The 27,844-nt window shown below is 36.4% G+C and overlaps 1 protein-coding gene across 2 annotated transcripts; it reads right to left on the bottom strand.

The window, feature by feature from the left end:
• Nucleotides 1-1,445: 1,445 nt before the first annotated feature.
• LOC138309122 (RNA-binding protein 38-like) lies at nt 1,446-25,123 on the bottom strand. 2 transcript variants are annotated; one of them, XM_069250271.1, is made up of 4 exons: nt 24,692-25,123; nt 22,752-22,881; nt 18,482-18,533; nt 1,446-5,490 (listed from the first exon to the last, which is right to left on the bottom strand). In XM_069250271.1, exons 1-4 carry the CDS (start codon nt 24,863-24,865, stop codon nt 5,169-5,171), a joined length of 678 nt encoding a protein of 225 aa, XP_069106372.1. In that variant the 5' UTR covers nt 24,866-25,123; the 3' UTR covers nt 1,446-5,168. The 2 variants fall into 2 exon arrangements, with proteins under 2 accessions (XP_069106372.1, XP_069106373.1); XM_069250272.1 differs by having other exon boundaries at nt 22,758-22,881; nt 24,692-25,122.
• Nucleotides 25,124-27,844: the final 2,721 nt, after the last annotated feature.

The following is a 27,844-nucleotide window of genomic DNA, read 5'->3' as shown; positions in this document are numbered from 1 at the left end:
GGAGGGAATCGCTTTGATATAGTTAGGGCCAGTTATGTACGGGAGGGAATCGCTTTGATATAGACCCTGTTTGTTATACTAGAAGTAAATACTAGCTAGGTATGGCTTTGTGACATAGTGGTAACAGGTACGTGTGAACATTCCAAAGAATAATATTGAAGAGATTAAGTATTAACAATATAGTCTTGCAATATTCATAGTGACAAATTCTTTCCGAAACAGGACATTTCTTTTGTATAACAAGATTTACTTTAATGTATATACACGTCCATAGTTACAACTCATTACCTATTTCCCTCATCCCATGTTATGTATCACAATCAGGTCATTTTTAAATACAAAAATATTGCATCAAGATGGTGTCTTATCCGACCACGCATTTTATAGAAAATTCAAAACATCATTGCCCTTTTTGCTATTCTGTATTTGCATATAACAAAGTTATCTGCCCTTGTGGAAAGGTATTGACTGTGACGCCATGTGTTTGATAGCGAAAACGACGTGAATTGCGCTCACAAAAAAAATTACGTCACAATGGTACCTACCCGCAAGGGAGTTAAGTCTGTAATGTTAAGTCTGTAATATACAAAGACGGAATATGATGCCTGTGTTATTTTGAAAAAAAAAATATATTGTGATACCGAAAAAAGTCTTAAAGATTTTGCTTGTATTGTTATACTTTACGTTTGAACGTCACATTGATAACTCACCATTTTATACAATGTATGCCATGTAAAGAAGTCATTTTGCGTTATCGCAAACGTCTCGCTATTTAAAGCCCATGTTATTTTAAAAGACATCATTGGGATACTGCAACAAATCGTTATTCTTATTAAACCATTTTCTTATACTGTTTTACTGCTACACATTATAAAGTTAGAAAGTCATATTGTGAAGTCGTCAATTTGCACAATAGGCTATGCTACTACATTTAAACAAATCATTTTGCGATATCGCTACTCTCCCCAATCGTTATGCCATATCGGCATATCGTTTAATTCTCTATACCACGACATATATAGCTTCTTATCAGGTATGTGTCCAGTGATAAACAATACCATCGACTGACCCAACTGTCCGGATTGAGATATTTCCGAACTTCTCAATATTGTTTGTCGATATCAAAATCTGTATGATATCAATCGTCTCTACTCCAAATTTTTGTCTGCGTAGGAAACAAGGAAACACTGCAATTTGCTTTTCAAATCAATATCTTGCTACAATTTTTTTGTTTAAACAATCTACCTTTCTGACGAAGGCTATAAAGACAAACATTTGGAGTAAAGAAGGTTTATATCATACAGATTTTATATCATGTTCCCTTTGACACAATCATTTAAAATGATATTAAATCGGCTCCTCGATATTATATCCGGATTCACGCTGGCCCACTTCTCTCAGCTGTTTCACAACCATGATATCAAATGAAAACAAAGAGAATTAGATACATTTTGCATTTTTATTTGTTCATGATTTTAACATAGGTAAATTTAAACATAATAAATGGTCTTATCGTCAACAGTTAATTATGCTTACATACGGGTATTTTTCCCGTCCCAAATATAGTACTGATTTGACTAAATACCTTAAATAATGTTTGATAACTAAGCGAGACTTTACGAGACATGGCGAGATTTGATCGTCATATGACTCGTAGTTTAGTTAATCTGTTTTATAAATTAGCCATTCAATTTAAATTTACATACAATATATCTTAATTCATGATGATTCTATGTATTAACAAAATTTACATATACATGATACATTTGCATGGCTGGTCACGTGTGCTACCTAAGATACCATTGATATTACTGAAGCAGTTATATAATGTTAAAGGTTTATAATACCACTACTGATTTACTCTAAGATGGACGAAGGGATGTATATAGTTTTTAACTAGTGTGGATTTTTAACTATGATTAAAATTCTACTTGTGTGTCTCTACGTATGCAATAATGATATGCCTCATTAAAATACGAATGAAGTCCGTCGATAAATTATTAAACAAAATATGTAAATTAGATAGCCACGTGATCAGATTTGCATATTTAAATTCGCTATATACAATAACGATATCTTGGTAATAAATAAAATAACAAGTATAGTCTGCCCCTGCTTTATGTACATGTGATGGCTTCTTAAAGCAGTGGCCACAATAAATAATGGAGACCAACAAATACAACTTGGTGGAGTCATGTTCAATTAATGCATTCGGTAAATGTCGTATATGCAGATTAGCTCTACGAAAAATGTCGAATAGCATTCGGCAAATGTCGTTTAGTAAATTAGTTCTACGAAAATTGTCGAATTGCATTCGGAAAATTTCGTATTTGCAAATTTGCTTTCCGAAAATAGTCGAATGCTTCCATTCAAGACGAAATTGAGATGATTCCCCTCTGTGATCCAGCGATGCCCGTAACATGTTTAGGAAAGTGTGCCTTTACTAGAAGAATTCTGTCTACACTAAATATGATAGTCTGTCGTTCTAAAAATAACAATAATTTTATTTTGTTTTGATATCTCCGCTTTAAATTGCTTAAGACCCTAAAACATTTTTTTTTAAGTTTTCGAAATGATGAACTGCATGTATGAATTGTTGAATGACATGACGTCATTGTATTTTACCCTGAGCTTTTTAATGTGGCACATTTTGGAATGCTGTCTCGTGTTACGGGAAAAGCTCTACCAGACATATCCCATAATGGACCAGGCGAACTTTTACGTTTAATCATTTTGAAGAACTTGATTGAATGTTCCATTCAAATCATAGTTATCACAAAAAACTTCTTATGTTATATTCTACAAGTGCATTATGGGTATGGAGAGAAGAGAAGCACATCATTCCCGGTCTGGATAAATAAATAAATGAGCTGATATATGCATTTGATGTAGCTTTGTTCTCGAGGGAACACATCTCTTTTATCAAGCATCTTCGTGAGTGTGAGGTTCGGACGAGGAACTGATCAGGGTCGAGACAATGTTTGATTGTATAAAGCTAGCGATGATACCCCTAAACTCGCACTCCTTCATATTAACTGAGATTCAAAAAATGTTTTAATAAATAGAAATAAAAATATAACTCTGTCACAATCATGTGACACCTGTACAACCAATCAATGCATCTCAATTTCTGCATCATCTCATTTAAACTCCCCTTACATTCGTACCACGTCTGCGTTGCTTTTTATCACATAACCTTTACACAGGCTTACAGCGTCACAATTTTCAAAGTTTGAACCAACCAATCATGCTTCGCTATTCATCATTCGCTCTGTCATATACAATAAATATGGGGCTTATGTCAATATAATTTAATGACGTCATAATGAGACATAGACTTCCGTGTTATCTTCGATATAAAACAAAAAATAAATAAATATAAAAAAATCTTTTGATTTACATAATTGTGTGTTTGTGTGTTCTCCTAGTAGGACTGATACACATGTAATAGTTCGGTTTTATTTCAGCTAATCAACACAAGGCTCTACATTGGTACTAAGCTCTCACGGTAAAATTAATATAAGTCGTAAAGAATAATCTTATTACAAATCAACTTATTTTTTATAATTATCAGTTTTTGTATGGAAAGTATTTCCTTTGCATCTTAGAGAATTATCCCTGTATCGGACAAAGACTAGACTTGATATTTTGTTCGTGAATAACTTGGAAGGTCGGCTTTTGCACCTTCTTAGAATGAATAAGTGTTCTGTCATCTTGTCAGGTTTAAAAAATGGGTTTTTTATGACTGAATTCTATATTTTTAATATCAATATAGCACTTGCTAGGGTTGCTACTATAAAAAAACAACAGTAACTATCAGCAACATTAGAGTCCAGAACAGGTTAACCAGATTGTCTGACAGAATGGTCCGTCTGAAAGAATCTGAGGACATTCACTTGCCTTACGTCTTTATGATCACTGATATGATCTTCAACAGATTTCTAAAAAACAAAACTGATAAGCCTCTTTCTAACTGGGAATTAGATGTTTCAGATATTCCAAAGATACCTTAACTTATTTTTATATATAAGAGAAATCTTGAAAGTCTTGTATGAAGACGTTTTAGGATACAGTTTTGAACGCCTGACATATCTAGGTTAACCAATTCTCTTTCAGTTGTCTGGTAAGCTAATCTAAGAACAATAGTTTCATTAATTACTAATACGCCTACATATTAATGAATATAGATGAATACATTTTACGCTATATACGTTTATCTAATATGAATTTATGAATGATTCATGAAATATATATACAATATGGTACGGTCATTTCATATCTAAAAGATCTACAATGAATTAGGAAATTATTGATTTTTTTGGTTTATATCATTTAGTCTAAACTAGATTATTCCAGAATTAACTGGTGCATATTCAACAAAGAATTATCAAATTTAATTATTCATTATCATTATGAATATGAAAAATACTTATGAATATGCATCAGACTTTTCCTTTATATGCCTTTGTCAAGAATAAAAATCACATTTGATGTGACTGATTGATAAAATGAAGCGTTTAGATGACCTTGATAATCGGCAAGGCTGAGCAGCTTGACATTGTAGCCATGGTAACAAAACATTTTTATAATGAAAACATGAAAATTGAATTGTATAGTAACGTCGACAACATATAGTAGCTTATTAAAGCTGAACATGTAAACAAGTATTTGACAATAATAATGATAATACAGAAATAATAATTATATATATACGAATGTACAAAAATGATCCGCCATCGTTCTCGCTTCATCTGCACCATCTTCCATATAACATATTTTACCAGGCATTCGTCTCACTCACACGTTCTACAACTAACATTGGTATAACGCAATGTCACGGCCATATAAATACATATATAAATGGGTCAGTCCATTCTTATGTTACTTGCATAGAGATCAATGGTAAAAATGGGTATGCGCGCGCACATGTATAAATGAGTTCCATTTCCGGCGCAGCAGTTTCGATAGTCTTTGTAGATAAAATGGATGCAAGACAACAAGTATACCTTAGCGTACATGGTACACATCCTTGGTTCGAATCCAAGCGCTCAAATGAAAATCTCTCATTCTTTCCTCTTTTATCTTTATCACGTAAAGGGATTTCGATTCCTTGGTCGTCCCTAGCAGTACATAATAATGTTCTAAATATTCTTTGAATAAAGCTTTAATTATTGCATTCGTTCTTGGATCTGTTGTGGTTGGTAGTGGATGGCGTGACCTCCGGCGGCGATGGTCGGTGGCACGGCATATGTGTACGCCGCCGCGGGCGTCACGAAGGCATTCGTCGTGGCGGTGTAGGGAAAGTCGTACGTCCCGTTGGCGAACTGGGATGCATAGGCACTATAGTCAATAAACTGTCCTGTGGCAGCGGCGGCCGTGGTGGCAGCGGTGGGACTCAAGCTGCTGTGCTGCATCGACGCCAGTAGACTGGGCGACGTGGCCGCGGCGGCGGAGAGGTATGTCGCTGATGGATAGACGTACTGAGGCAATCTGAAATGTATAAAGAGAAGACGAGAATAAGTAAAGAGGTAAATAAAGGTAATAAAACGGTATAGTGAAATAGTAGGATGATAATGGAAGAGAGTATACAGGATATATATATGGCTAAATCCTTAAGATGACAATTAGTGTTGCTGAAGTCATTTCATCACAAAGGCAAATTTATTGTTTATGATATTTTACATAAAAACATTTTTGTAGATATATCAAGTCGTCGAAATCACAATTCTATTGATGGCTTAGATTAAAAAAAATATATAATCAGTCTATTCAAAATGCATATTTTAACTTTTGAAAAGTCTGGATAGTTTTGCGTTAATGATTTTAAGTAAGTTTAATATAATAACATGTCACATTTAGCATGAACCTAGTACCGGGGAGGTAAAAGGAACACACCCTGATAACAGTAAAGAACACCAATCAAATCTGTGATATATGCGTGCGATACTAGGCTATTCCGTCAAACATACACACTTAAACGTGAGGATTAAATTTCAGTGTTTATAAATATGGTAGGACAGACTATATTAATTGGGGACAGAAAACTCTCCAAACAGCGCGGGGAATAATCTCCCTTGGATTTCGAAAAGCCCAGTACGTGACAGAAGGGACTACGTAGAAGCAATCCAAAAACTCAATCAAGCTTGCCACTTGGCCAGTTATAGCTCGGGTGCTGCAAGCAGAAATGGCGTGATGAACTAAAGACAATCCCAAACCTGCGACTGAGGGAATACTGATCAACCAGGGTCGTCAGATAACAGAATGTCTATACTGGAATGACAACAGACACAGAAAGGAACAACAGACAGAATAAATACATCTAAATTTGATCTGGAATCACAGGTTTCCCTACTAAAAATCAAACACCGATGCTGATTGGTTAGAATTGACCTTTTGACCATGCGGCTGAACACTATACTATGAGGACAATGAATAAAATGTGTTGAAGTACACTGACCACCACAAAACAAACACGTGACCCATCAGCTCCGGAAGTACAGGAAGTAGTATTGGCAAACTCAAAAAGACGGCATCAAATACGAATGAACTGCACTTAAAGCTGATGAATGGCTTATGTACTGGAACGTTAGGTTTGTTTGACCTCCATGGGACTGTTTGTTAATCTATTTGTCCTAACTAGACCTGTTAATACATGCATTGAATGCCAACAACCGAATTGATGGAAAGCGCAAAATAAAAGTATTCAAAATACATAAATAGGACAAAAAAGCATTTGAATGGCCCAGATTGCTAAAAAGCGTTATGCTGACCTTGAATAGTTCGACACGTGTTACACAACCCTCAAAAAGAATGGGACAAAGTCATTTAAACGTTTGAGCTCAATACACCCTAGCCCTATTATCTGTTACCATGATACGTCGGCCTTCTTTTGTCTGAGCGCCATCCTATATAAATCAATTTGTTTGCTTTTACCTCAAAAAAGCCATGATTTATTTTTGAGTAATTATACTACTCGTATAACGTAGTCCATGGCCGGTTAGAGTGCATCGTTACTCCACGTGAAAGATATGTTTTACATATGTATGCTACCTTAGTAAGTACAAGTGGGCGGTGATCTCTGTTGTTTTAAAAACTTAGGAGAAACTCAAAAGGTCAGTCACTGAGGTTGAATATCAATAAATCCAATTAAACGTCTTGAATAATTTCATTTTGTATTTTTGAGTACAATATTGTTATTGTGCATAATATTCAATTTCCATTATGTAGATATTTTGGTTGTTCCCATGCTTGATACGGAACCAGGCAAACAAATAATAAGGAATTTTGTTTGATAAGGTATTGTAAATGTCGATATTGTCCCGTCTGCGTTCTTTTCTACCATTATGCCCACGAATATTTCATGACATACAACATACTAGTTTGCATTTCATCTACGATTTCATATTCCCCTTTTACTATTTTTGATTAAACTCTTTGAGACTTTGAGATTTATGATATAATCCGGTCAGTAATTCTAACTTGACACATGATCCACTTCAGACCAAGACGACCTCATTCTATATATAGCCCATATAAATAACGTTTTACGTACCAATGCGTACGCATTCAAACCGCAGACATAGCAAAGATTTAAAATCACTTAACCATGAACTCGTACAACGGACATTTAATCTTTTTTAAGTTTCAGGGCGTTACAATATTTCGAATGCCATATCTAAAATCGTCTACTTAAAATATTTTACCGGTCATAAAATAAATATTTAACCATCAGACTGCCCCATGTACTATGTCGGATCAGTGCCGGACTGTGTAAAAAGATCAGGCGAATTTGTATTAAATATTAAGATAAATTGTTTCCAGATTGTATTGTATTTGGCATGTTGAACACTAAATGACCCCTGGTCATTTGTACTTGACCATTGGACAATGTTACTTCGACAGTATGGATTACAAATTCCAAGTGTCAACATTAGCTACATACGGACAAAATAGAATCCGTGTTAAGTGTCCGCTTGTCAGGTTAACATCAGGTATTGTCGATATCTCAGGAAAAAGGCTTTTCTAAATGTCATTCGGGGAGTCCAAATATCTATGATGAATTAAGATAATTCAATATTATTATAAACCCATCATTCTAAATGCACTTATATATGAAAGGTAGTTATAATTTTCTTCAATCGTGGTCAGCCTGGATGCTTGAATATGGTAAACATTTCAATATTTACCTCGTTTATTTCATAGAAGGAACCTTGTGTCAAAAGGGTCTCTTTAATTTTAAGCACTACACATTCACTTGCATATCAAAGCAATTTGTTTCTTGTTGCAAGCAAACGTGTAAGACTGTTCAAAATGACGCAACACACTTCAGTTCACCACTTTCACATATCACATGTAAACGTTTACACTTTTAAAATGACAAGTTTACGTTCTTCTGGAACGAATGGTGTAAACATTATCTAATACCAAGAGGACCGCATGGTAGTATGGCTACGTCTTGGCAGTTGGAAAGGTCAACAAAAACAGTCCAAGGGACGCGGCGACACATTCAGACATCTTTGTAAGGTATCAAAGTGTCCGTCAATGCCCGGATGTCACGTTTAATTGGTTTGGTCGATATCAAAGCGATATTACGAGTAAATAAGGTCCCGTGTCTGATAAGCAGCGTCCGACAGCGCCTTATTCAGATTCTCAGATCTTATACGTTACATCACGACATTATTGATATTTTACCTGTAGATCAGGCATGTTTGCAACGGAATTTCTGATCAATATTTTCCAATCTATCAAATCCGGATTCGTGGCATGACGGGACTTAATCCGGTTCTGTCAGTTAGATCATACGGTAACAACGTGGCGCTGTTGTCGGTATGACCAGAACTAGGCTCGTAACGTAACAGCCAATTCTCATGATCACAGACAATGAATCACCAACGCAATGTTTGGATCTTAAACGTCTGTTAGATCTAAAAGGTCTGGATAGTTCATTTCATTACATCTATATTTTCTATTAGAACGGAGTTGGTCTGATCATGGCTTTTCCTGCCCCCTCCCCCCTCCCCATCACCTCCGCAAGCCACTTAGACGTATCAGGAACGGCCATTAAAAGGTCAGTTGTCCATTTAATAATCAATCTCCTTCACACAGTATGAAGTGCGTCGCATTTAAAATAAAACAATGAAACCTATTGACAATACATATCGTCGTCCTGCTTTGTCTGTCCTTTAGAACTAGCGGTATGCACATTCGCCATTCAGGTCAATACCATAGTTCCAGCGTCCGTTTACGTTGGCACATACCATTGATATAGCCTGTACCATAGAATAGTCCACAATGATATCTTGTTTATTCTGTATAATGGACTAATTAGTACTCCGCCATTGTTGGTGAAAGGTTCAGTGAGGGTATGGATTGGTAGTCACTTCATGGCACAAGTTCATACCTATACTATCTGAATCTTCTCTGCTTGCCGAAACCTTCTCGGCTTATTTTAAGTTTGAGCAAATGCAAAAGTAACATATTCAAGCCTAAAAGCATTAAAACAAGTTTACAATGATATGCAGGCTCAGCTTTTGATTCAGTGATTAGCTTTTTGTGTATTTATACGAGTTTTCGATGAGTGAAGCAATTAAAAGTCAAGCTGATAAAGTCTTCAGGATTGTTGGAGTTGCCCGATTGTTGATCTCTATATACTCTGTTAATTTCGCTCTCGAGAACAAACATATTGTTTCAGCTAGCCTCTCACATGAATGAATGGAATAATTCTATCTGTAGCCTGTCTCACAACCTCACTTCTACCTAGTATACCTGGGCACTGTCGAGGAAACTTGAATATTGTGACATGCAAACTTTGTATGTTGGTATCAAAGTTTAAATGAGAACATTTGGTAAAGCTTAGCAGAATTCATTTAAATAAAACATTACATTTCTCTGAAAATTTTGATGTTTTCTCCACTGCAGTGAAATGCAGTACAGAGAGCAATGCATTATGATGTTTTTAAACTGCCCATACCTGCAAACAGACACGGGTGATTTGATTTATGATGGAATCGTAGACGTCGGCTGTTCTATCTGTCTCGTTACACAATAAAGTATACGATAACGCGGTATCCATGATTTCTACAAGTGTCTGATACACTGCTCTTATCTTTTTCTATCTAAAAGATATTCTTCATTTATCATGTGCAAGTCTATAAAACCTGGGGCCAGTGAGTTAAACCTGGTATTGAAATATCCCCATACAGTAAAAGGGTGTCGCTGGGCGGCTTGCTAGCCTATATAAAATCTGATAATATTAAGCAAATGAAAAGAACAGGATAAAACCAGAGATAATTTGTTATTTTAAAACGTAAAGCTTTTAGAGAACGATATGGAAACCTGCTTTAGATAAGTCTACAAAAGGGGTATCCCGGCATTCAACTGAGGTTTGACTAAAAGTAAACACGAACTCAATACAATGTTCCGGAATATCTATTTATTCAAAGCTGAACCCCGATGTTCTTTAATTGGTCCCGCTATGATCAATGGGGAAAGCTAAATAAGTATTTTGTTACGTTTTGTTGCTCGTTATACCATCAAGCCTTACCTACAGCATTGTGAGAATATTGGTAAATTAAAGTTAACGGGGAAAATAATATCGAAGATAGCTATCAATGTCAAAGTTTATAATAATTATGATTTGGAATTTCATTTCGGGATGATTAAGCATAAGTTTTAACGTAACAAAGAGTTAAGTTCTTAGGTCGTGTACTCCTGTAGTAATGTGTTGTTTGCGAAGCCGGTAAGACTTTAGTTTATATTACCCTGCCATTCAGCATGAAATTACAAGTACACCCTCAGCATGGAAGGAGGTCTAAAGCCGATGTACTCAGACCCTACAGCGAGTTATGAAACCATATCTATAACTACTAAACCACCCTAATCCCATATACAAGATATTTACTATAACGTCCCAGTACCATATCCCCTCGACATAGCTACAAGGGTAACGGCGTATATTTTTAACTATCACCTATCGCAAATTAAATCTTAACTCTTAATTTGCATTTTGCGCGTGCACTAAGTCTGCACGATCTTCTGTAATTCCAGACGGTATGCTAGGGATGAATTACTATGTTTAAAAAAATGAGTGAAATTTTAACAAATTTTGTGGATTTCTTTCTGTAAATACCTATCTTTTTTCAAGGTTTTATGCTATATGTTCGTTTATACGCCTTTTACGAACAAGGATTCGCGCGAACACGTGCACGTGTGAAAACTTAGAAACTCCAATTATCCCCCTATCGGCAGATAGGGTTCTTTTGTCTCACGACCCTCGCCAAAACAAACGATTACACAATGCCTTGTTCCAAACCCGACATAATTATACTGGCAAATGTATTAAACGGATTGGTATTATTTAATTCGTTTGGCCGAGGTTTTAAGATCACGCATTATTCTAACAAAAAATCCACGCGTTTAGTATGAAAACTCTTCCTCTGGAATAACTCAGCCGAATGTGATCAAACTGAAATCAGGACTTTGTTTATTACATGTGTGAGGCCTCGCAACTACTTGACAGGTAATAACTAAGCTATCTCCTCAATAATACCATTGTGCTTGGAAACAATGCCAACTATAACACCTTTTCATATTTCACTTTAAAAATAAACGATATCCGAGGCAAACATCAATTTTAAGTTCTCAGTCCAGGTGTGGCCCTCTCTCTTGAACTTGAATATTCGAGATACAAATGTATATTTCCAGTGAATATCTTTCGCCTCCTATCTTAGCTATGCTTGTGGCTGACCTTGGCACTCTCACTGTGGACTATATTAACGCGTTCTTAAGAGATTTTATAAATGATAAACATCTAAAGTCAAGTTTTAAAATAAAACAAACATTATTTAAAGTACTGAAAGGCTCGGTGAAGAATCTGTTGATAATATATCGTGGTACTGTGTGGTGGCATCTTTACCTTCTAACCCGGGCAGATTACCAGTTATATATAGGGATTTCAAATTTCAATATACAGAAAATATTTCCAATTTCAATCATAAAGGATTTTGATATAACAGACTGACGATTTCTAAGTCGGAAGATTAGATCCCATTTGGATGTCAGTGGTGACATGACCGTTACAATTGTCAGTTAAAGTGGCCTAAATCTCTCATCTTATCGCGAGATAAAGCGTGAGGTTCTTCTATACATATACCAGTTTCCATGGTGATGTTTCTCATTCTAAAATTGAATGCAATCTTTAAAGTCAAAAAAATAGGTTTGTTTGGGGTTTTACAACAATCTTTCAGTCCATGAGCGGAATAACGATTTATTCTACTGTTCGGTTGTAATCAGATAGCCATGTGGGTGTGTTGTTCTGAAAACAAATCCGGAATTGTACCGTAATCGGTTTTCTTTTCTTAGTGTAGATTCCGGAGCCCTGTCGAGAATGTCTTACTAATATTAGATACATCTGTGCACGACCAAAAGTTAGCTGAAACGTGTGGACGAGGCATGCTATAATGATAAAGGGTTTTAATAATTCACTTCAGTGTTATAATGCTCAAGTACAGGGTCTTTACTATAAATCTGCTACCAATAACGATGGCTAATATATAGAAGGTACCGCGGCGAAAGTGAGACGCTTTAACGCTCTAATAAATCTATGTCGAACGCGCCGCTCGACCGGAACCCGACAGTTGGCTGCCGGGATTTTCCTCGTGGGGTGTGTCTAATTTGCTGTATCGTTATAAGTGTTTGAGAGTGGAAGGAGGGGGATCCTGGGTGTATATCAGAGAGCTACAGATAGATAATAAACTACCAAGGTGTTAATAATATTCGTATCGGATTATCGGTCTATTTGTCGGAAAAGTCGGAACATCAGAAATCCATAATCGCTGAGATTTTGAAAGTGCTCATATGACGTAGAGCGATGGCGGCTGTCCATCGATAAATGTACACACGTTAATAAAATATGTCAAAGTTGGCATCGAATTCCAATGGGAGCCCATTTAAACTTGGGTAGTCTTGTCCGTCCGAAGAGGTTAAAATAGTGACAGACACATCCATTGCTGTGGGAGTCGGGGCTAGCCCCACGGGAGTCGAGATATGAAAATGCTAATTAGATGTGTCTTACGTCCATTTCAGTCATGCCAAGGCCGCCGCTGGTGATGACCACAACCATGCGTTAATGAGGAACAGACCTTGAACAAAATGCTTTTAGTGATTATCTCCCTTGGTAGTTACTTCATTCCAGTAATTTACTCCATAAACAAAGGTATTAGTCGCTCGCCCACGGCCCTATATTAACAACAATACGTCGTCAATAACGGCAACCATGGTTACGACTCGCAGAAGATGCAAAGTCTATCCAAGAGTTGGACTTCAATCCAGAATGCCATTTTGAATGACATAAGTCTAAAGTTGTTATGTTGGGCATAGATTTCTAATAATATTTCATTTTAAGAAATCAAAATTAACAAATTATTTATCTTCTTATCGTTTGACTGAGAAATTGACCTCTGTAATCACCAAAAGTTCCAAAGTTGGGTGATGTAACCGGGCGGTATTACGACTATCTTGACTCCTGAATGCTATGGTCGGGTGGTAATTTATAGATTACGTTATTGTTGTCCCGATATTGTGAAATAGGACATGTTTGTATACATTCAATCTAGCTTCTGAACATGTATGGTCTGTCCTGGAGGTACCCTGTATAGTCAGCCTAATGTAAAAGTGCCATTTAATTCCGAAAATAATGGCCAATTGGATATATCGGGTGGGTGTGAGACACAGTAGATATACAGACTAATCCCCACGGTACACACAGATACATGTATTAAACCTATATAGGACAGTGTTAAAGGGATCCAGCCGGGATTGGTGACACTTTAGTTATGCTTGCTTTGTCAAATTATTACCGCTTATCAAAACTGATCGTGTTGAATTAAAACTACACTGGTCATTTTAGTGGATAAAGGAGCCACCCTGCTGAATTCAAGAATATATACCATGGTCAGCGATAAGGTTGACCTGCCTCAATTAATTAAAATGTTCTATATGTGTGGTCAAAAGGGTTTAAATCGGGACACTCCGAATTTGTACTTTTAAATTTAGAGAAATCTTGATAAAAACAATTCAAGGTTTCCTCTTTATTACCCTTTAAAGGACGTATGGGCGAGGAAAGACAAGGTCAGGACATCCCATAATATTACATCTAATCAACATAACAGGTGATTACGTCACACCATACCAATGTTAATATAAGAGATTATCTATACACATCCGGTTTGAGATTAACAATACATATCCGGCTGTAGATGCCCCTGTTTTCTAAGAAATAACTGACCATTGTGTCAATACGTCCAGTAGATGTAAGGGTCAGAATGTCCAGTAGATAACACGTTCATATGAATTAACTTCAGTTTAAGTACATATGGTGGAAATGATAGCAAACACCTTTTATATGACATAAGCTGAAGTTAATGTTTTAACAAGCGTGAGCTTGGCAAATTCCCGTTCATTGGAAAATATATTTTGGTTTTCCCTTTTTGTTCAATTAACAGTAAAATTATGACGAAATTTATTCGAGTGTAGCTTTAATGTTCTCTGATTAAGTTCAGTCATTTAAAAAATAAAATGGATTGTATAATATTAAAAGAACTGAAATCAGATGCGAATAGCTTCATTTCTATGCCATTACACATGCAGTGAGTATGTGGAAGATTTTACCAGACAGGTGCCCGCTGGGACAGGCTCTCACACGTAAACTAGCTAATTAAGAGAGTTAACGGTGGGTAGAGATCCACATTAGAGTGTATTAATTAGAGGAGGTCAATGATGGTCCGTCGTCACGTGTCAGACTAAATGGAGCGGAAAACAAAATGGCCGCTGTCATTAAGTTCTATTCTTAAAGTAAGTTGTGGTTGGATCGGATACATTTACATTTGTTTATAAATAAACTCTGATGGCGATTATCAAGCGCTTGTATCTATCTACATTGCATATTACACAAGATGCGCTTTTAATGGCAAATACTTAGCTCCGAAACGGAGATAATTCTGGATGTTTTATCCCATAACAAGTATATAAACTGGGGCCCAATTCACGGACATCTGTACTTCTCGATTTTAGGAGATATAATATGTAAGCATGTATGTAAACATTATGGGCTTTCTGTTAACACATGGTCAGTATAGAACTCAACAGGAAGCTTACGCTAACACAAGTCTGCAAATATTTACACGTGCTCTCAGAATCATTCATCCTTTGCCTTTGAACGTTGAGTGTGCAATTCACGTGTAAAATGCTCACTGCTCGTGCCATATGTTACAACGGACCGATTGTGGGAGAAATTCTCGGATATTTTTGTCTGGATATTTTGGTATTTTTTACAAATTTCTGTACTTGATATCTAGAGTAAGGGCGATTGTATGGATCTGGGAAAACTTTATCATTTATAAGGCTGTTTTTCTACTTGAGGTCTCACTTGTATTACGGTATATACACACGGGTTTTACATGACGAGATTAAACTGTACTTCTGCAACATTTCAAGATATCCATTCTCACATCGGAAGCTCTTAACACAAAATCCGTTTTACACACACACGAGTATTAATACATCTTTATGTTTACTTATTGGAAAAGCGCGGTCCGAGTATCTGTATAAATCACGCACTTATAACCAACGGAACTATTTTTAGAACAATAAATTCCACGTGCATACATATAGTACTATCTTTAGATAACGCACACTTTTCCATTCCATTGTCTGAGACCTTCGCGCTTTTGACTTTTAATATGTTTAAAGTTCTTTCGAATCTAATAAAACCAGAATAAAACGTTATCTTCGGTCTAGTAAGAAGGGTATTAAAAGTTTAATTTTAGACTCTAGTTTTCGCCGAAGAGTTTTAATGCATACTTGTTGTATTAAAATGCAATTCACATCGGCGTGTACATCTAATGACATTACACCACGTGGTACATATTAACATGGATCGCGAGGAGTAAAATTTGTTTATAAGAAATTCCACCGTTGTGTTTCTGATGCAGTATAACTGCATTCTTATCATGTCTTTAGGTTTGAGATTTCAATAATAAAATGTTATCATATCTTTCCATAAACATATTCACAGAAATGGGATTCAGTGGCGTAAGAACTTTTAATGTGATACGTATCAAGGGAAATGAGATCTGTCGATCTGTTTACAAATGTGTTTAAAACACCCCCGTGTAATGTCGAAACCTGCCACATAACGGCACGAAATCAAACTACCGTACATGTGTACATATAGTACATAGTGCACCTATCATTATCAAACTATAACACTTACGGTAATAAATCCACCACCGCCCTTTACAGTAGTCATTCCGCCATGTTTCCCCGTTTACTCTATATTTATCCTGTTTTTCTAATTATATAACGAACACCTTCTGGGTATAAAAACAGCAAGATAACGAAATGTATTAATTTTAAGACTTTTTACATTTTTCACTGTTTTAAGACCTGTCGTATTTTCGTATTTCCATTAAAACAGAGCAGCAACTTAGCGGTATCATTCATGGTCCCGCAGGACGCTTGAGTTTCCTGGGCGATATATGCCATCCTGAACTTACTAGCGCGTGCGATCTACCGGGGAGCTAAAAGTGAAATTTCCAGAGTAAATTAGTCCTCCCTAGGGTGTCACGTGTCCAGGGCACAAGACTCCGACCCGGGTCTGACATATGCCATACATAAGCCTCGCTACAAACATTAAACATACCTCGACCCCCACAACGCTCCAACATTTGGTTTAGTTTTGAATATTTTTGGAAAAATATACATGTCTTTGAAATTTGTTGTAAAGTTGATCCCAGCATGCGGACCCATCATAACCTATCTGGCATCGACCACGTGATGTGCGCGAGATCTGGACCCCTTGGCGCGTGCTGTCAGCACGTGGAACACAATCACTTATACTTCGCTAGTTACATCGAGTTAAACATCGTCATATTTAAACAGAATGGGCACTAACTATGTGTAAACCCAAAACCTATTGGGAAAATGTAACGTTTACTTCAGAAACGTCAAAAACAACAATCGCTAAAAATAAATCCTACAATATATCAAATACAGATTTAGAAAAGTCTTCCACGGGATAATTTAGCAAGAAATATAGGTACAGAAGAGTCAGAATCCAAGGTCTAGCTATACTAGCCTAAATACAAACAGTGTACATCCCAAATTAATAATTAGCAATTAACATTTCATCACAGATTTAGAAAACATGATATATATGAGCGGGCGGTCGACTACGTGTTTCTAAGGTAAAGAACCGGTGAAAAAGATTCAAGAACGCTGAACTACAGTGTCTAATGCAAGGGGTCGTAGCCGGTGACAAAAGAATCCGGATAGTGTTAGTAAATAACGTAAATGGACTTTTTAGTAATAAAACACCCCAACTTGTCTCCACAACGTGTGCAGCATCAACACGCCACTCTATGTATGGTTTCAACCCAATCACCCCTAAATATCACAAAAGAAATCAACCATACATTGTTTAGACTATTCGAAAGAGTTTTTGTAGGGGTGAAAGGGTTATTAAAAGAAACAAAGACCACACAGGGGGTATGATAATAAACAGAAATTTGTCAATAGAAACTGCACTGTGAATTGTTTCAAGAGAAAAAAATGCCAAAAATAAATCACAGTATTTTCTTTTTTAAAAAAATACAGCAAGTCATTCAAGGCCCTAAAAACACCCAACATTTATAATAACAACTTCAAATTTCAAAGTTCAAAGTTCAGTTACCAAAAGGACATAGTGAGAGTATTACATAGGATACCACACTCTGTACAAGCAAAAGGAACGAAAGTTTGAAAAAAGAAATGACCAAAAATACACTTCAAACGTCACAGTCAAACAGCCAATCAGAATCACCGTTTTATGTGTTGTTTGGGGCGAGCCCTGTGGCAGGTCGAACATTTTTGTCCGGAAAAGGGTACCGAGCCCTATTCCGGATGTTATTGACTGCACTTCCGGTCATGGTAGATGTCACGTGACAACTCAGTGTTGTTTATCCTAGCCTCTATAAGTGATAAATAAAACACAAACTTGATCAATTGGCCGCTAATTTGTTTCTAAATCCTAAATCCAGGTATGAAATTCTGTTATTTTTTCAATGTACGGGCGACTTTTGGTATTTCTCTTACAAGTACAAGTAGATGATTTGATTTATCATTAAATCATAAGCGATAAAATTATTGCAGATGATGTAAACAAGTTTGGATATTTTCTATATTCCTATCTCAGTATCCTGAATGTCATAATTTTCGATGATGTACATGATTATAATCAGGATTAGGCAGACTTTATATATATTACTGTATTATCTCTAAGTTGATTCCGTCGCCTGACCCCTGAGCCCACAATCTTTATTTTGCACCCGTCGCCCGACCCATGGGCTTATTATATTCCTTCTAAATTTAATATTCCACCAATTTTTTGGTCTGATTTGTTGGTTTTAATGTGTTAGGAAATGTTTAGCAAAAAACAGAAACTTACCCATATTGGCTAGGGAGGATTCCTGGTAGACCTTTGATGGCTAGTGGAATTCCTGAAAATAAGAGAAAAGAATTGACTTGATGTTGTTTTTATTCTCAGTAATTAGTATCCACTTTCTGTAAAACTGTATGGAATAGTGTAATTTATTATTTTGTGCACAGTAGTTCAAAAATGGTTACGTTGCTTTCAATTGGTATGCACATCGTAGATTAAAGCGTCGTGTCTCGGTAGCCTTCAATGTTTAGATAATAGCAGAACATTGGTCAAGTTTGTGGAAACACTACACACACTGAATGTAGTCTGCAGAAACTCTGATCACATTATGACTTCGTGCAGATGAGGATATTAATTAAACAGATAGACCTAGTAATAGATTGGTATTACTGTTTAAGATAAGATGTCAAAAAAGGGACAGGGCATCAGGTAGGCAAATAAAAGGGGGGCAGAGCGTCAGTTAGGCAAATAAAAGGGGGGCAGAGCGTCAGTTAGGCAAATAAAAGGGGGGCAGAGCGTCAGTTAGGCAAATAAAAGGGGGGCAGAGCGTCAGTTAGGCAATTAAAATGGGGGCAGAGCGTCAGTTAGGCAATTAAAAGAACACTGGGATCATAACAATAAAAAAAACTAACAAAACTGTATTTAATGTCGCATTGGGGGCAGAGCGTCAGTTAGGCAATTAAAAGAACACTGGGATCATAACAATAAAAAACTAACAAAACTTTATTTAATGTCGCATGTCATTCAAAGTTATTTCAATAGTGTTATAGCAACATATTCCAATGACACTGATTGTATATTATTAATTAGGGGGTTGTTAATTATATAGGTGTGATTGTGGTGATGATTGTATGGCAGTTGAACTTTTCACCCTTTTATTCAACTATTATATTTAAGTAGGTTAGGATTAACAGAATTCTTGACAAATCTGAACTTTTATTTTCTATGGACTTTAATCAGACCAGCTTTACTTTATTATAAACTAATCGGCTGTATTGTTATCTAAATCTCCGCGTACCACGTGACCAGATATTAATTTGGATTATAATTCATATCGTGTTGGCACTCATTGTGGATTAAGGTAGTACAGACAGTTTTAATTTCTGAGTAAAGATTAATGAATACGTGTAGAGACTTGCCGTGTGAAAAACAGCCTAATTTTCGGACTATACAATTTCACGGTCGAACGGTTACATAAAAGAAACTGATTAATTCGATAACCTTAAGCACCTCCGCTTACAACTGATCGTCAGACTGGCATTGAGCGAGAGACGTCACGTGAAACAAACTTTGAAATTAAACCTGTCTATATGACAATATAATTAGAACAGTTCTCAACAGTTCGCACTAATTGATTACAAAAAACAACTTTGGTGAGTTTTCATTGTGAGTAGATGTCGTACAGGGATTCCTCTGTAGGTTTATATGTATATTCACCTCGAAATTCGATGATTGAAAGTAGGTCTCATTGCCAAAAAGGATTTAGCTGTGATTTTCAGCTTTATTGTTTCTGATAAGATGCCAGTGATACTAGCGACATTTGAACATAACACTTTAACACACACCGACTCCCATACATTTAGATATGATTATCTAATATTCCTCCGTCGAGGTCAATATGGTGTTATACCAAAACTGTGGACAAAGACATTAACCGAGGGATAAGCCCGATGTTAATAACCGAGATCCTTCCACGTCAGTATTGTAAATTGCATTTGTGTTATCTTCTATTTAGACAATTGGGGCCTCAGACATGGCTTCAATGGCATTAACATCCATTGTCTATTGTTGTCTATGTTCAGTAATGGTACAGAACCGACGAACACACCCAATACCACCACACGAGCCTTTGCGCGAGCTGTAATGAAAAGCACGCGCACATCGAGGTTTATGTTTTTGAAGTCAAGCGATGCCCTAGTGACTCTACGTGCCGAGAACAACTTTTGTTCTAACATGTCGGAAATTCACCAAAACCTCACTTTGGTCATGGGCATTCATAATGTGATGAATGCCATGCCATACCACTAACACAAAAGAGTTCCAAACAGCACCATGCCGGGGATATATTCTGGATATGGTTCTGTCACTCAAAGTGAACGTGTACCGCCGGCCTGTCCTGCCAAGACTTTAAACAGTGCGTTATCACGGGCCACAGTAAACTTTCTGATAATACCCCGAGCTTTATCACCAAAGTTTTACATACATTTTCAATAGTCTCAATACTGTACAAACATCTAACAACTAGCAACGACCTTTGGGCGGGGGTACGGTGTTCACGTTTTTTGAATTTGACGGAAAAGAAACAAACCGAAAGGACCGTGGAAATTGTGCTATAGCTAACACATGGTAGACTAGCCAGCGAAGCGTCTAATCTCCAGGAATATGGAAGGGTAGAGAAATAGCACTACCATGTGTTGTAAATATGGTCCACAGAGAGGAACAGCCACATAGACAACAGATGGTCCGAGTTATCACGAATTTTTAATCATTCAAACAAAAATAAATCCAGGTCAGAGATTTATAAACTTAATGAATATACTGATTTCGTGGATTATAGATTAAAAGCGGAATTGTCCGGTAAAGATCATGAAAATATGTCAGCAGTCATTGGAATTTGATGTAAAAGGTGTATAGGGTGTCCATGCCAGGGTATGTGTGTGTGTTGGAGGTTCTGAGAGGGGGGGGGGGTACGTGTAGTATTCCGAATATTTGACAGCTTTATTTCACTCCGAAAAATTATTAACTAAAATTAATTTCAGATCAAAGGCTTCGCAACAATTTAAATGCTATCTTTTTTACGCAAATTGTAAATAAACGGTTACATTCCATCAATATTCACGTATATACAACATACACGTAGTTGTAACGTCTAAATCACTTAGCATTTCTGAAAAACATACATTAAATACAGGTTTGCATGTTAAACTCCAGTACGTACATGAATGTGTAAACAACCGTACAAATATATACAGTCCTTAAATTAATCAACTCGGAGTTAGTTGTATACACGACTCCATAAATTGGCTGAGTTAATTCATCAACAAATTATATAGACTAGGAAAATACATTAGCATGTTCGCCAGTAAATGTGTTATCTACCGAAATTTAGCTGTATAACGGCTCGTCACAAAACAAATAGCAGGTATCTGTCCTACCTGTGCGTGACTCACCGAACTACCAGGTTTAGGGGTAAAACGTCCTTCAATACTAATGACATCTTATGTCATACTATCAGATGCCTTGTATCCCATATATGCACTCAGTACCATTTTTAAATGTAGCTAGACATTCATAGATACGTCAGAAATTGAAAGACTGGGTTTAACTATTGAATGATTTAACCCTGGATAACGCTATGTGTCACCGTTATACATACAGTTACTTATCTCACTTTTTATATACATATATACTCGTACGTGCCTGCACTATAGAATATATAACCTTAATTCACACGATTCATATAGGCTCGAGTTACACAAATTTACGTTTTTTGAAATTTACAATTCTAACCACTTAGTATCATGTTACTATTCATACCAAACTTTTTATCTCGTTAACTAATTTTTCAATTTCTGCCCGCCATATTAAAATTCCTATTTTAGTAACCCGATGATTTCTGACCTAAAATATCGTATTATTAAAGTCATAATATTGACACCAGTGGCTCGTCCAAGCACGTGGCCAATTTACAGTAGGGAAACACGGGCTTTAAACCATATATATATAAATAAAGTCATATACCCACCTACAAAGTGATGCCTTTCATACCGGCCCGAATCTTTCATTTCGTTAAAGCGGAATTAAATGTCTGAACAAATAGCAATCTGAGGGATTCACAACAGAGAATAATACGTACAATACCTATAGGGCGTACCTTATCCGTGTAGCCTTGTGACAAACGCTTTGTCCGGCTTCAAGGTCTTTTGTACATATATTTCAACAAATGTATTCAAAGAACACGTGGGAACGGACGAAAAATTAAACATATTTCATGTATGTCTATATAAACGTGTATGAATAATACTGAATATAGATTTGAAATTGTCTGTTGTTGTGCGTAGAAGGTGTCTTATATGTTTTTGACTGTGTCTTGTATTTGGGTTAAAATTATAATTTCCTACCAGTTGGGTCACGGATATTTCTTGATAAACAACTGGAATAAAATACCATAACTCCGAAATGTCTATCACCATTCGCATTCCAGGTTGACAAACAATACCAGAAACTGGACATACCTGTATATACAGGTGAGAACTATCAAGATAAGATGTCTTACCCGTACCTGTCTGGATGCCACGTGGTTTTGCGCCCAGGTAAGCGAGGTTGACATTAGCTTTTCTCCCGTCAATGATGGGGTTGGGGTCCTTGCAAGCCCTGTCGGCGGCCTCCCTGTTGGCCATTGTTACCTGCATGAAGAAAGGAATCACCGTTATACAGCTATACGATAAGGCAGTGTTTACTACAGCGGGTAGCTGTTATTTACCTCTCCGGGGGCACCAAAGAGGGGTAATCATAACGGACATCCATACCAATAACGAAACTACTGAAATAACATTATAATACTTCAAGGCCATGCTAAACAATAGGAGATAGAATGGTAATTCGACTATTTTTAGAACCATTGTTAATATGTCTGCTATTTGAGAGATGAGATGAAATCATAAACCACTTCAATAAAAACTTATCATCGTAACATACTATGTAATATAAGCATACATGCGTATTATTAGCTTCGACACGTGTTTTGCATTTCGCAGCAGATTACTGTGTGTATATGCTACCACAGTGCACGTGAACGTAGATATGTATATGAGAGATACAGCGGTAGATTATAATCGATAGTTCGTAAATAATGCACATATCTACAGAGCTATTTAGATTGTCATCTCCATCGATGGGACATGCGCGCTGACACGAGCTCAAGGGAACTTACATTGAACAGGTAAATGAAAGTGTGAAATTTTATCAACTTAAATGCACGTGTAAACATTGTTTGTATACACATATATAAGATATGCACATACAGGTAACACACATGTGTGTAAGTTTACACGTGTAAATGATGCAAATATCATTGCAAGTGTATATATAATGTAGATATCACGTGCAAATTACACACGAAGATTGTGACTAGTAAATTGTGTGTACTGTGACGACTCCAATACGCACTTAATGTAAAATACTTCTGCTCTAATAAGCCTGCTATGTTAATTACATACGCCAAAGTAAAAAAAAACATTTAACCATTTATAATTAACGACGCTTTTAAATTAAAATTTAAATTAAAACTTTTAGCACGGTCCCCAGTTTTCTCTAATAGATAGCAAAGAGCGCGCTATAATTGGTCAGTAAGGTGATACGACGATGATGAGTACCGAGTATTTAAATACATTACGTGATGTGCTTTTTTTTACTGTGTAGGTACGAGTCCGATATAGCGGTTAAAGTCAGTCTAATTGATTGGGTATAAAGAAAGCCAATGACGGGTAAAGAATTAATGGTCGGATAGCAGTGACTAAGGACAGAACCGGATTAATCTATGTTGTATACAGGTTATACAGAACAGGACTATAGAAATGATCCCTAAAAGTATGATCTTACACAACACGACTTACTACATATCTTCTTATATAGATCACTATCAGATCGGGTTCTGACCAATTTAGAAATCTTTTAGGAGATTTGAGACGCGAAACAGGTGTAAAATTTCAGAAATTTACAGAAAGGATTATCGAATATTCTGAAGAAAATATAAAAACATTGTCAAGGTTTAAAATCTCTCGTTCTGTATACATTATTTGTACTTTTAAAGGAATCCGTGGTCTACAGTAGCTATACATTTAAAGGTATAACAAGTATGAGCTAGCTATATGTCACCGTTAGGAGACAGCAGACATACCTTTACTGTGTACCTCAGGGAGGATTGGTACATTTTACGTTAGTGGTTACAGCGAAGAAGTGATAATCGGCAAAATTCGCAAATAACGTCTAGGTTTGTCTAAGATTATTGATTTGATATAAAATTGTATATAAACACGCTAATTTGCGATAATATCCATTTAGCACTATATAATGGTAAGCTTGCGAAGAAAGCTGAAAATGCTGTTCCAGATTTATCTGTAGAGAATATCCCCTATAGAAGTTTGGTGAACTAATACCATGGTACTCGGTAATAATAATTGATTAATTGTCACTAATTATGAAATAACTACTTACAAATCCATAGCCCCGACTTTTGCCTGTCTGTCTATCCGTGATGACCACGGCTTCCTCAATGTCTCCAAACTTGTCAAAGAATTCCCTCAGTGAGGTGTCTGTGGTGTGATAAGGGAGTCCACCGACGAAGATTTTTGTGTATGTAGTATCTTTCTGTTGAATGGTAGTAGCCATTGTAGTGAAGATGATTAAAAAACGATGAAAATATTAAATATATAAAATTAGAAGTATAAATATCCCAACACGTGGAGTGTAGTTCTCTGACGAATAAATAGCTTCTCTAAAACAACACAGAATGACTAAATATCACAGCCTTGTGCACTGATTACTATAGATAACTAGACTACTGCGTTGGTACGATATCCTTCAACATTCACAGTATATATCCCTGTTTATACAGTTTTGGCACCAACTACACAGTGAACAGTTCGTATAGCATGGACCGGTGTTATTATCACACAGGCCACGCCCACTGCGCATATTTTATTAAGCACGTGGACCGGTATTCATAAGCCCCGCCCCTAACTCCGCCTACAATTAGGCCCCGCCCACGCCGTGAATATCGAGTTCACCCGACCAGCGTTGTGTGCTATGAAGGGATATCGCCGCAATGTAGTTTGAATCGATCAAAACAGATATTCAAGGACGATTTGTTCTTCATACATTATTTTTTTTTATTTTACACACCAAATCTACTCGATATGGACTATTTTGACGAGAGAAGGAATTATCAGATGGAAACGGTTACAGCTCAGCATATTTTTTGTGTGCAGTTTATTCAAACGCGACTTGTCCCATTTTCTCAAGGCAGTCTCCACCTGTGTGACTTTTAAACGTGTTTTGGCAGATCGCCACAATGGTAACCTTATACATCTGTTTTAACATGCCGGAGTAGGAGATGTCAACTTACTAGTCTATATTATAATATTTAAAATCGATCGTAATCTGTAATCACGGACCGGTCCGAATTAACTTTCAGACGTGGATTTCGGGTGTAAGCTCCACTGTAAATGGGAGATTTATAAAGATAAACAAAAGCAAGATCAATTCGCTAAGTTCTGATAATCGGATTTTTATTGTTAAAGCGCTTTAGTAAATCTCGGCCGAACAATAGAACAGATGTACGAAGGTGCGCAGTAACTAAATTTTTTTGCTAAAGTTTCGTACCTCATTGTCTGTCGTCGGGACGCTGGCCATTGTGTTATTTGTTGTGGTTACATGGACAAAGAAATTCGGACACAAACAATCTTGGAAAAATCTTAAGACGTCGACCCGTCTATGGTGCAACCGAAAGCATGACTTTGGTTTCTCCGGTTTAAAACGTCAGTATCGGAGGAGAGCGAGCGCACGTGTTTACGCGAACATTGCACGAGGCTGTAACACAATCAGCATCTCGTGTTCTCTACAAAGGATGTGTTATTGTAAAATTTACAGGCAGATTTTGGGATAATACAAAAAAGGTTAAGGTAGGCCAAAGGAGTGGAATAAGTTTGCCGTGATTTATCGTCTAGTTGATTTGCTGTGGTTGAAAGTCGTAATTAATTACTAACATTATTTCAAAATTTTTAACATTGTTTGATTTCTTTGAAAGATAATAAGTGAATAAGATAAATAGTTAATCAGTAACTTTTGAATTTAAGAGTGGAATTTGAATCTAAAAAAAAAAAAGCAATAACAAGTTTTCTTGTCCTCGTGTGATATTAGTGTACAGTATAATATCTGATATGATTTCGGGATGTAAAGTCCGGAATCATGTGTTTTGATTGATTTGATGCTAATTAATAAAGTTTGGTTTTGATGAAATAAAATTTTGACACTTCTTACAATTTTTGCTTTGATCTTTTTCATTTTGAGTGTGTTGTGTTCTTTTGTTTTCTTTCTTTCTTACCCAATAAAAAAAACAAAAAAGAGATTCGGTTGCCAGGGAAACCCCCTCCGTGCCTGCTGCTTTTTTGTTTGCTGTGGTAGTTTTGACCTGGTATTTTGAGTGTTTGAGTGTGCTGATCGCTAGAATGGTCAGTGGTCAAAACTGACCATCACATTGACGTAGACGGATGAGGTGTTAACATTTTTTCACCGCGTGAAGTTTTTTTCTTAGTCCTTTAGCAACTAACAATAGGAATTTCACTCTATTTTACAATTTTCTTTCTTTCATTCTCTTTTACAATTCTCTTTCTTTCTCTCTTTTCTATTCAGCCCCTTAAGTACATTTCTTTCTATCTGTTATATCTTTTTTATTCTTTATTTACTTTTCTGTCCGCTTCTGAACTCTTTTGAAGATTCGAGTAGAAGGTTCAGCCCCTTAAACTATTCTAAAATATCATAGTCCTTCTTTCTTTCTCTCTCTCTCATCTTTACGCTTCAAATGCTTCAGTAGAAAAGTAGCTAAAAGTGTGCAGTGAAAACTATAGACGAGATTTGAAGTAGAAAATGCACAACAATGTGAAAGAAAAAACAAATGTATGAGCAATTAAAAGAAATAATGACGAAACAATGTACAGAGCATCTCAATGATTAATTGAAGATAATTTTAGATCATGATCGAAAATAATTTAAAATGTCACTGAAACAATTAAAATCAGAACGAGACATTTGATGACGTCATCAACAGAAGACGATTCCAAGGTCATCGAGGCTGTAGGTAATTCCTGCAGGTCAAGGTCGAAGATGATGCCATGTCACAAGGTCAGTGCAACAATATAATGTACATACACATAAACAATACAAACAAACACGCGCACGTGCACGTGTAACAACAAAGGCCTTCTGGGTAATTATGCAGGTCAGCGGTATATGACAGCAACGTATGTTTATATAAAGGAAAAGCCCTAATTACAGACTATACAAGTGTTCAGTAAACTCCCTTTTCAATTACATGAAAATCACCAGAACCTATTTCGCTGTCATTATGAAAATCTTGTTAGGACGAGTTGCTTCCTCGGTAAGATCTCGCTTATATAGCAAAAATTGTAATTATCTCCTATACACAATCTTTAAAACGTTTAATTAAAGTCTATAATCCACGCATGTCATTGTGATTAAAAAGGCTGCGCGGAGAGGTATGAATGGGACGTAATTTGGGGAGTTAAATATGGTTATATAAATATGCCTCTCACTTGTTTAGGTTTATAACACAGGATTTGTACGTTTTTG

This window comes from Argopecten irradians, chromosome 15 (assembly GCF_041381155.1).
Source record: "Argopecten irradians isolate NY chromosome 15, Ai_NY, whole genome shotgun sequence".
In the NCBI taxonomy this organism is placed as follows: domain Eukaryota; kingdom Metazoa; phylum Mollusca; class Bivalvia; order Pectinida; family Pectinidae; genus Argopecten; species Argopecten irradians.
This window is presented reverse-complemented; position numbering and strand designations above follow the sequence as displayed.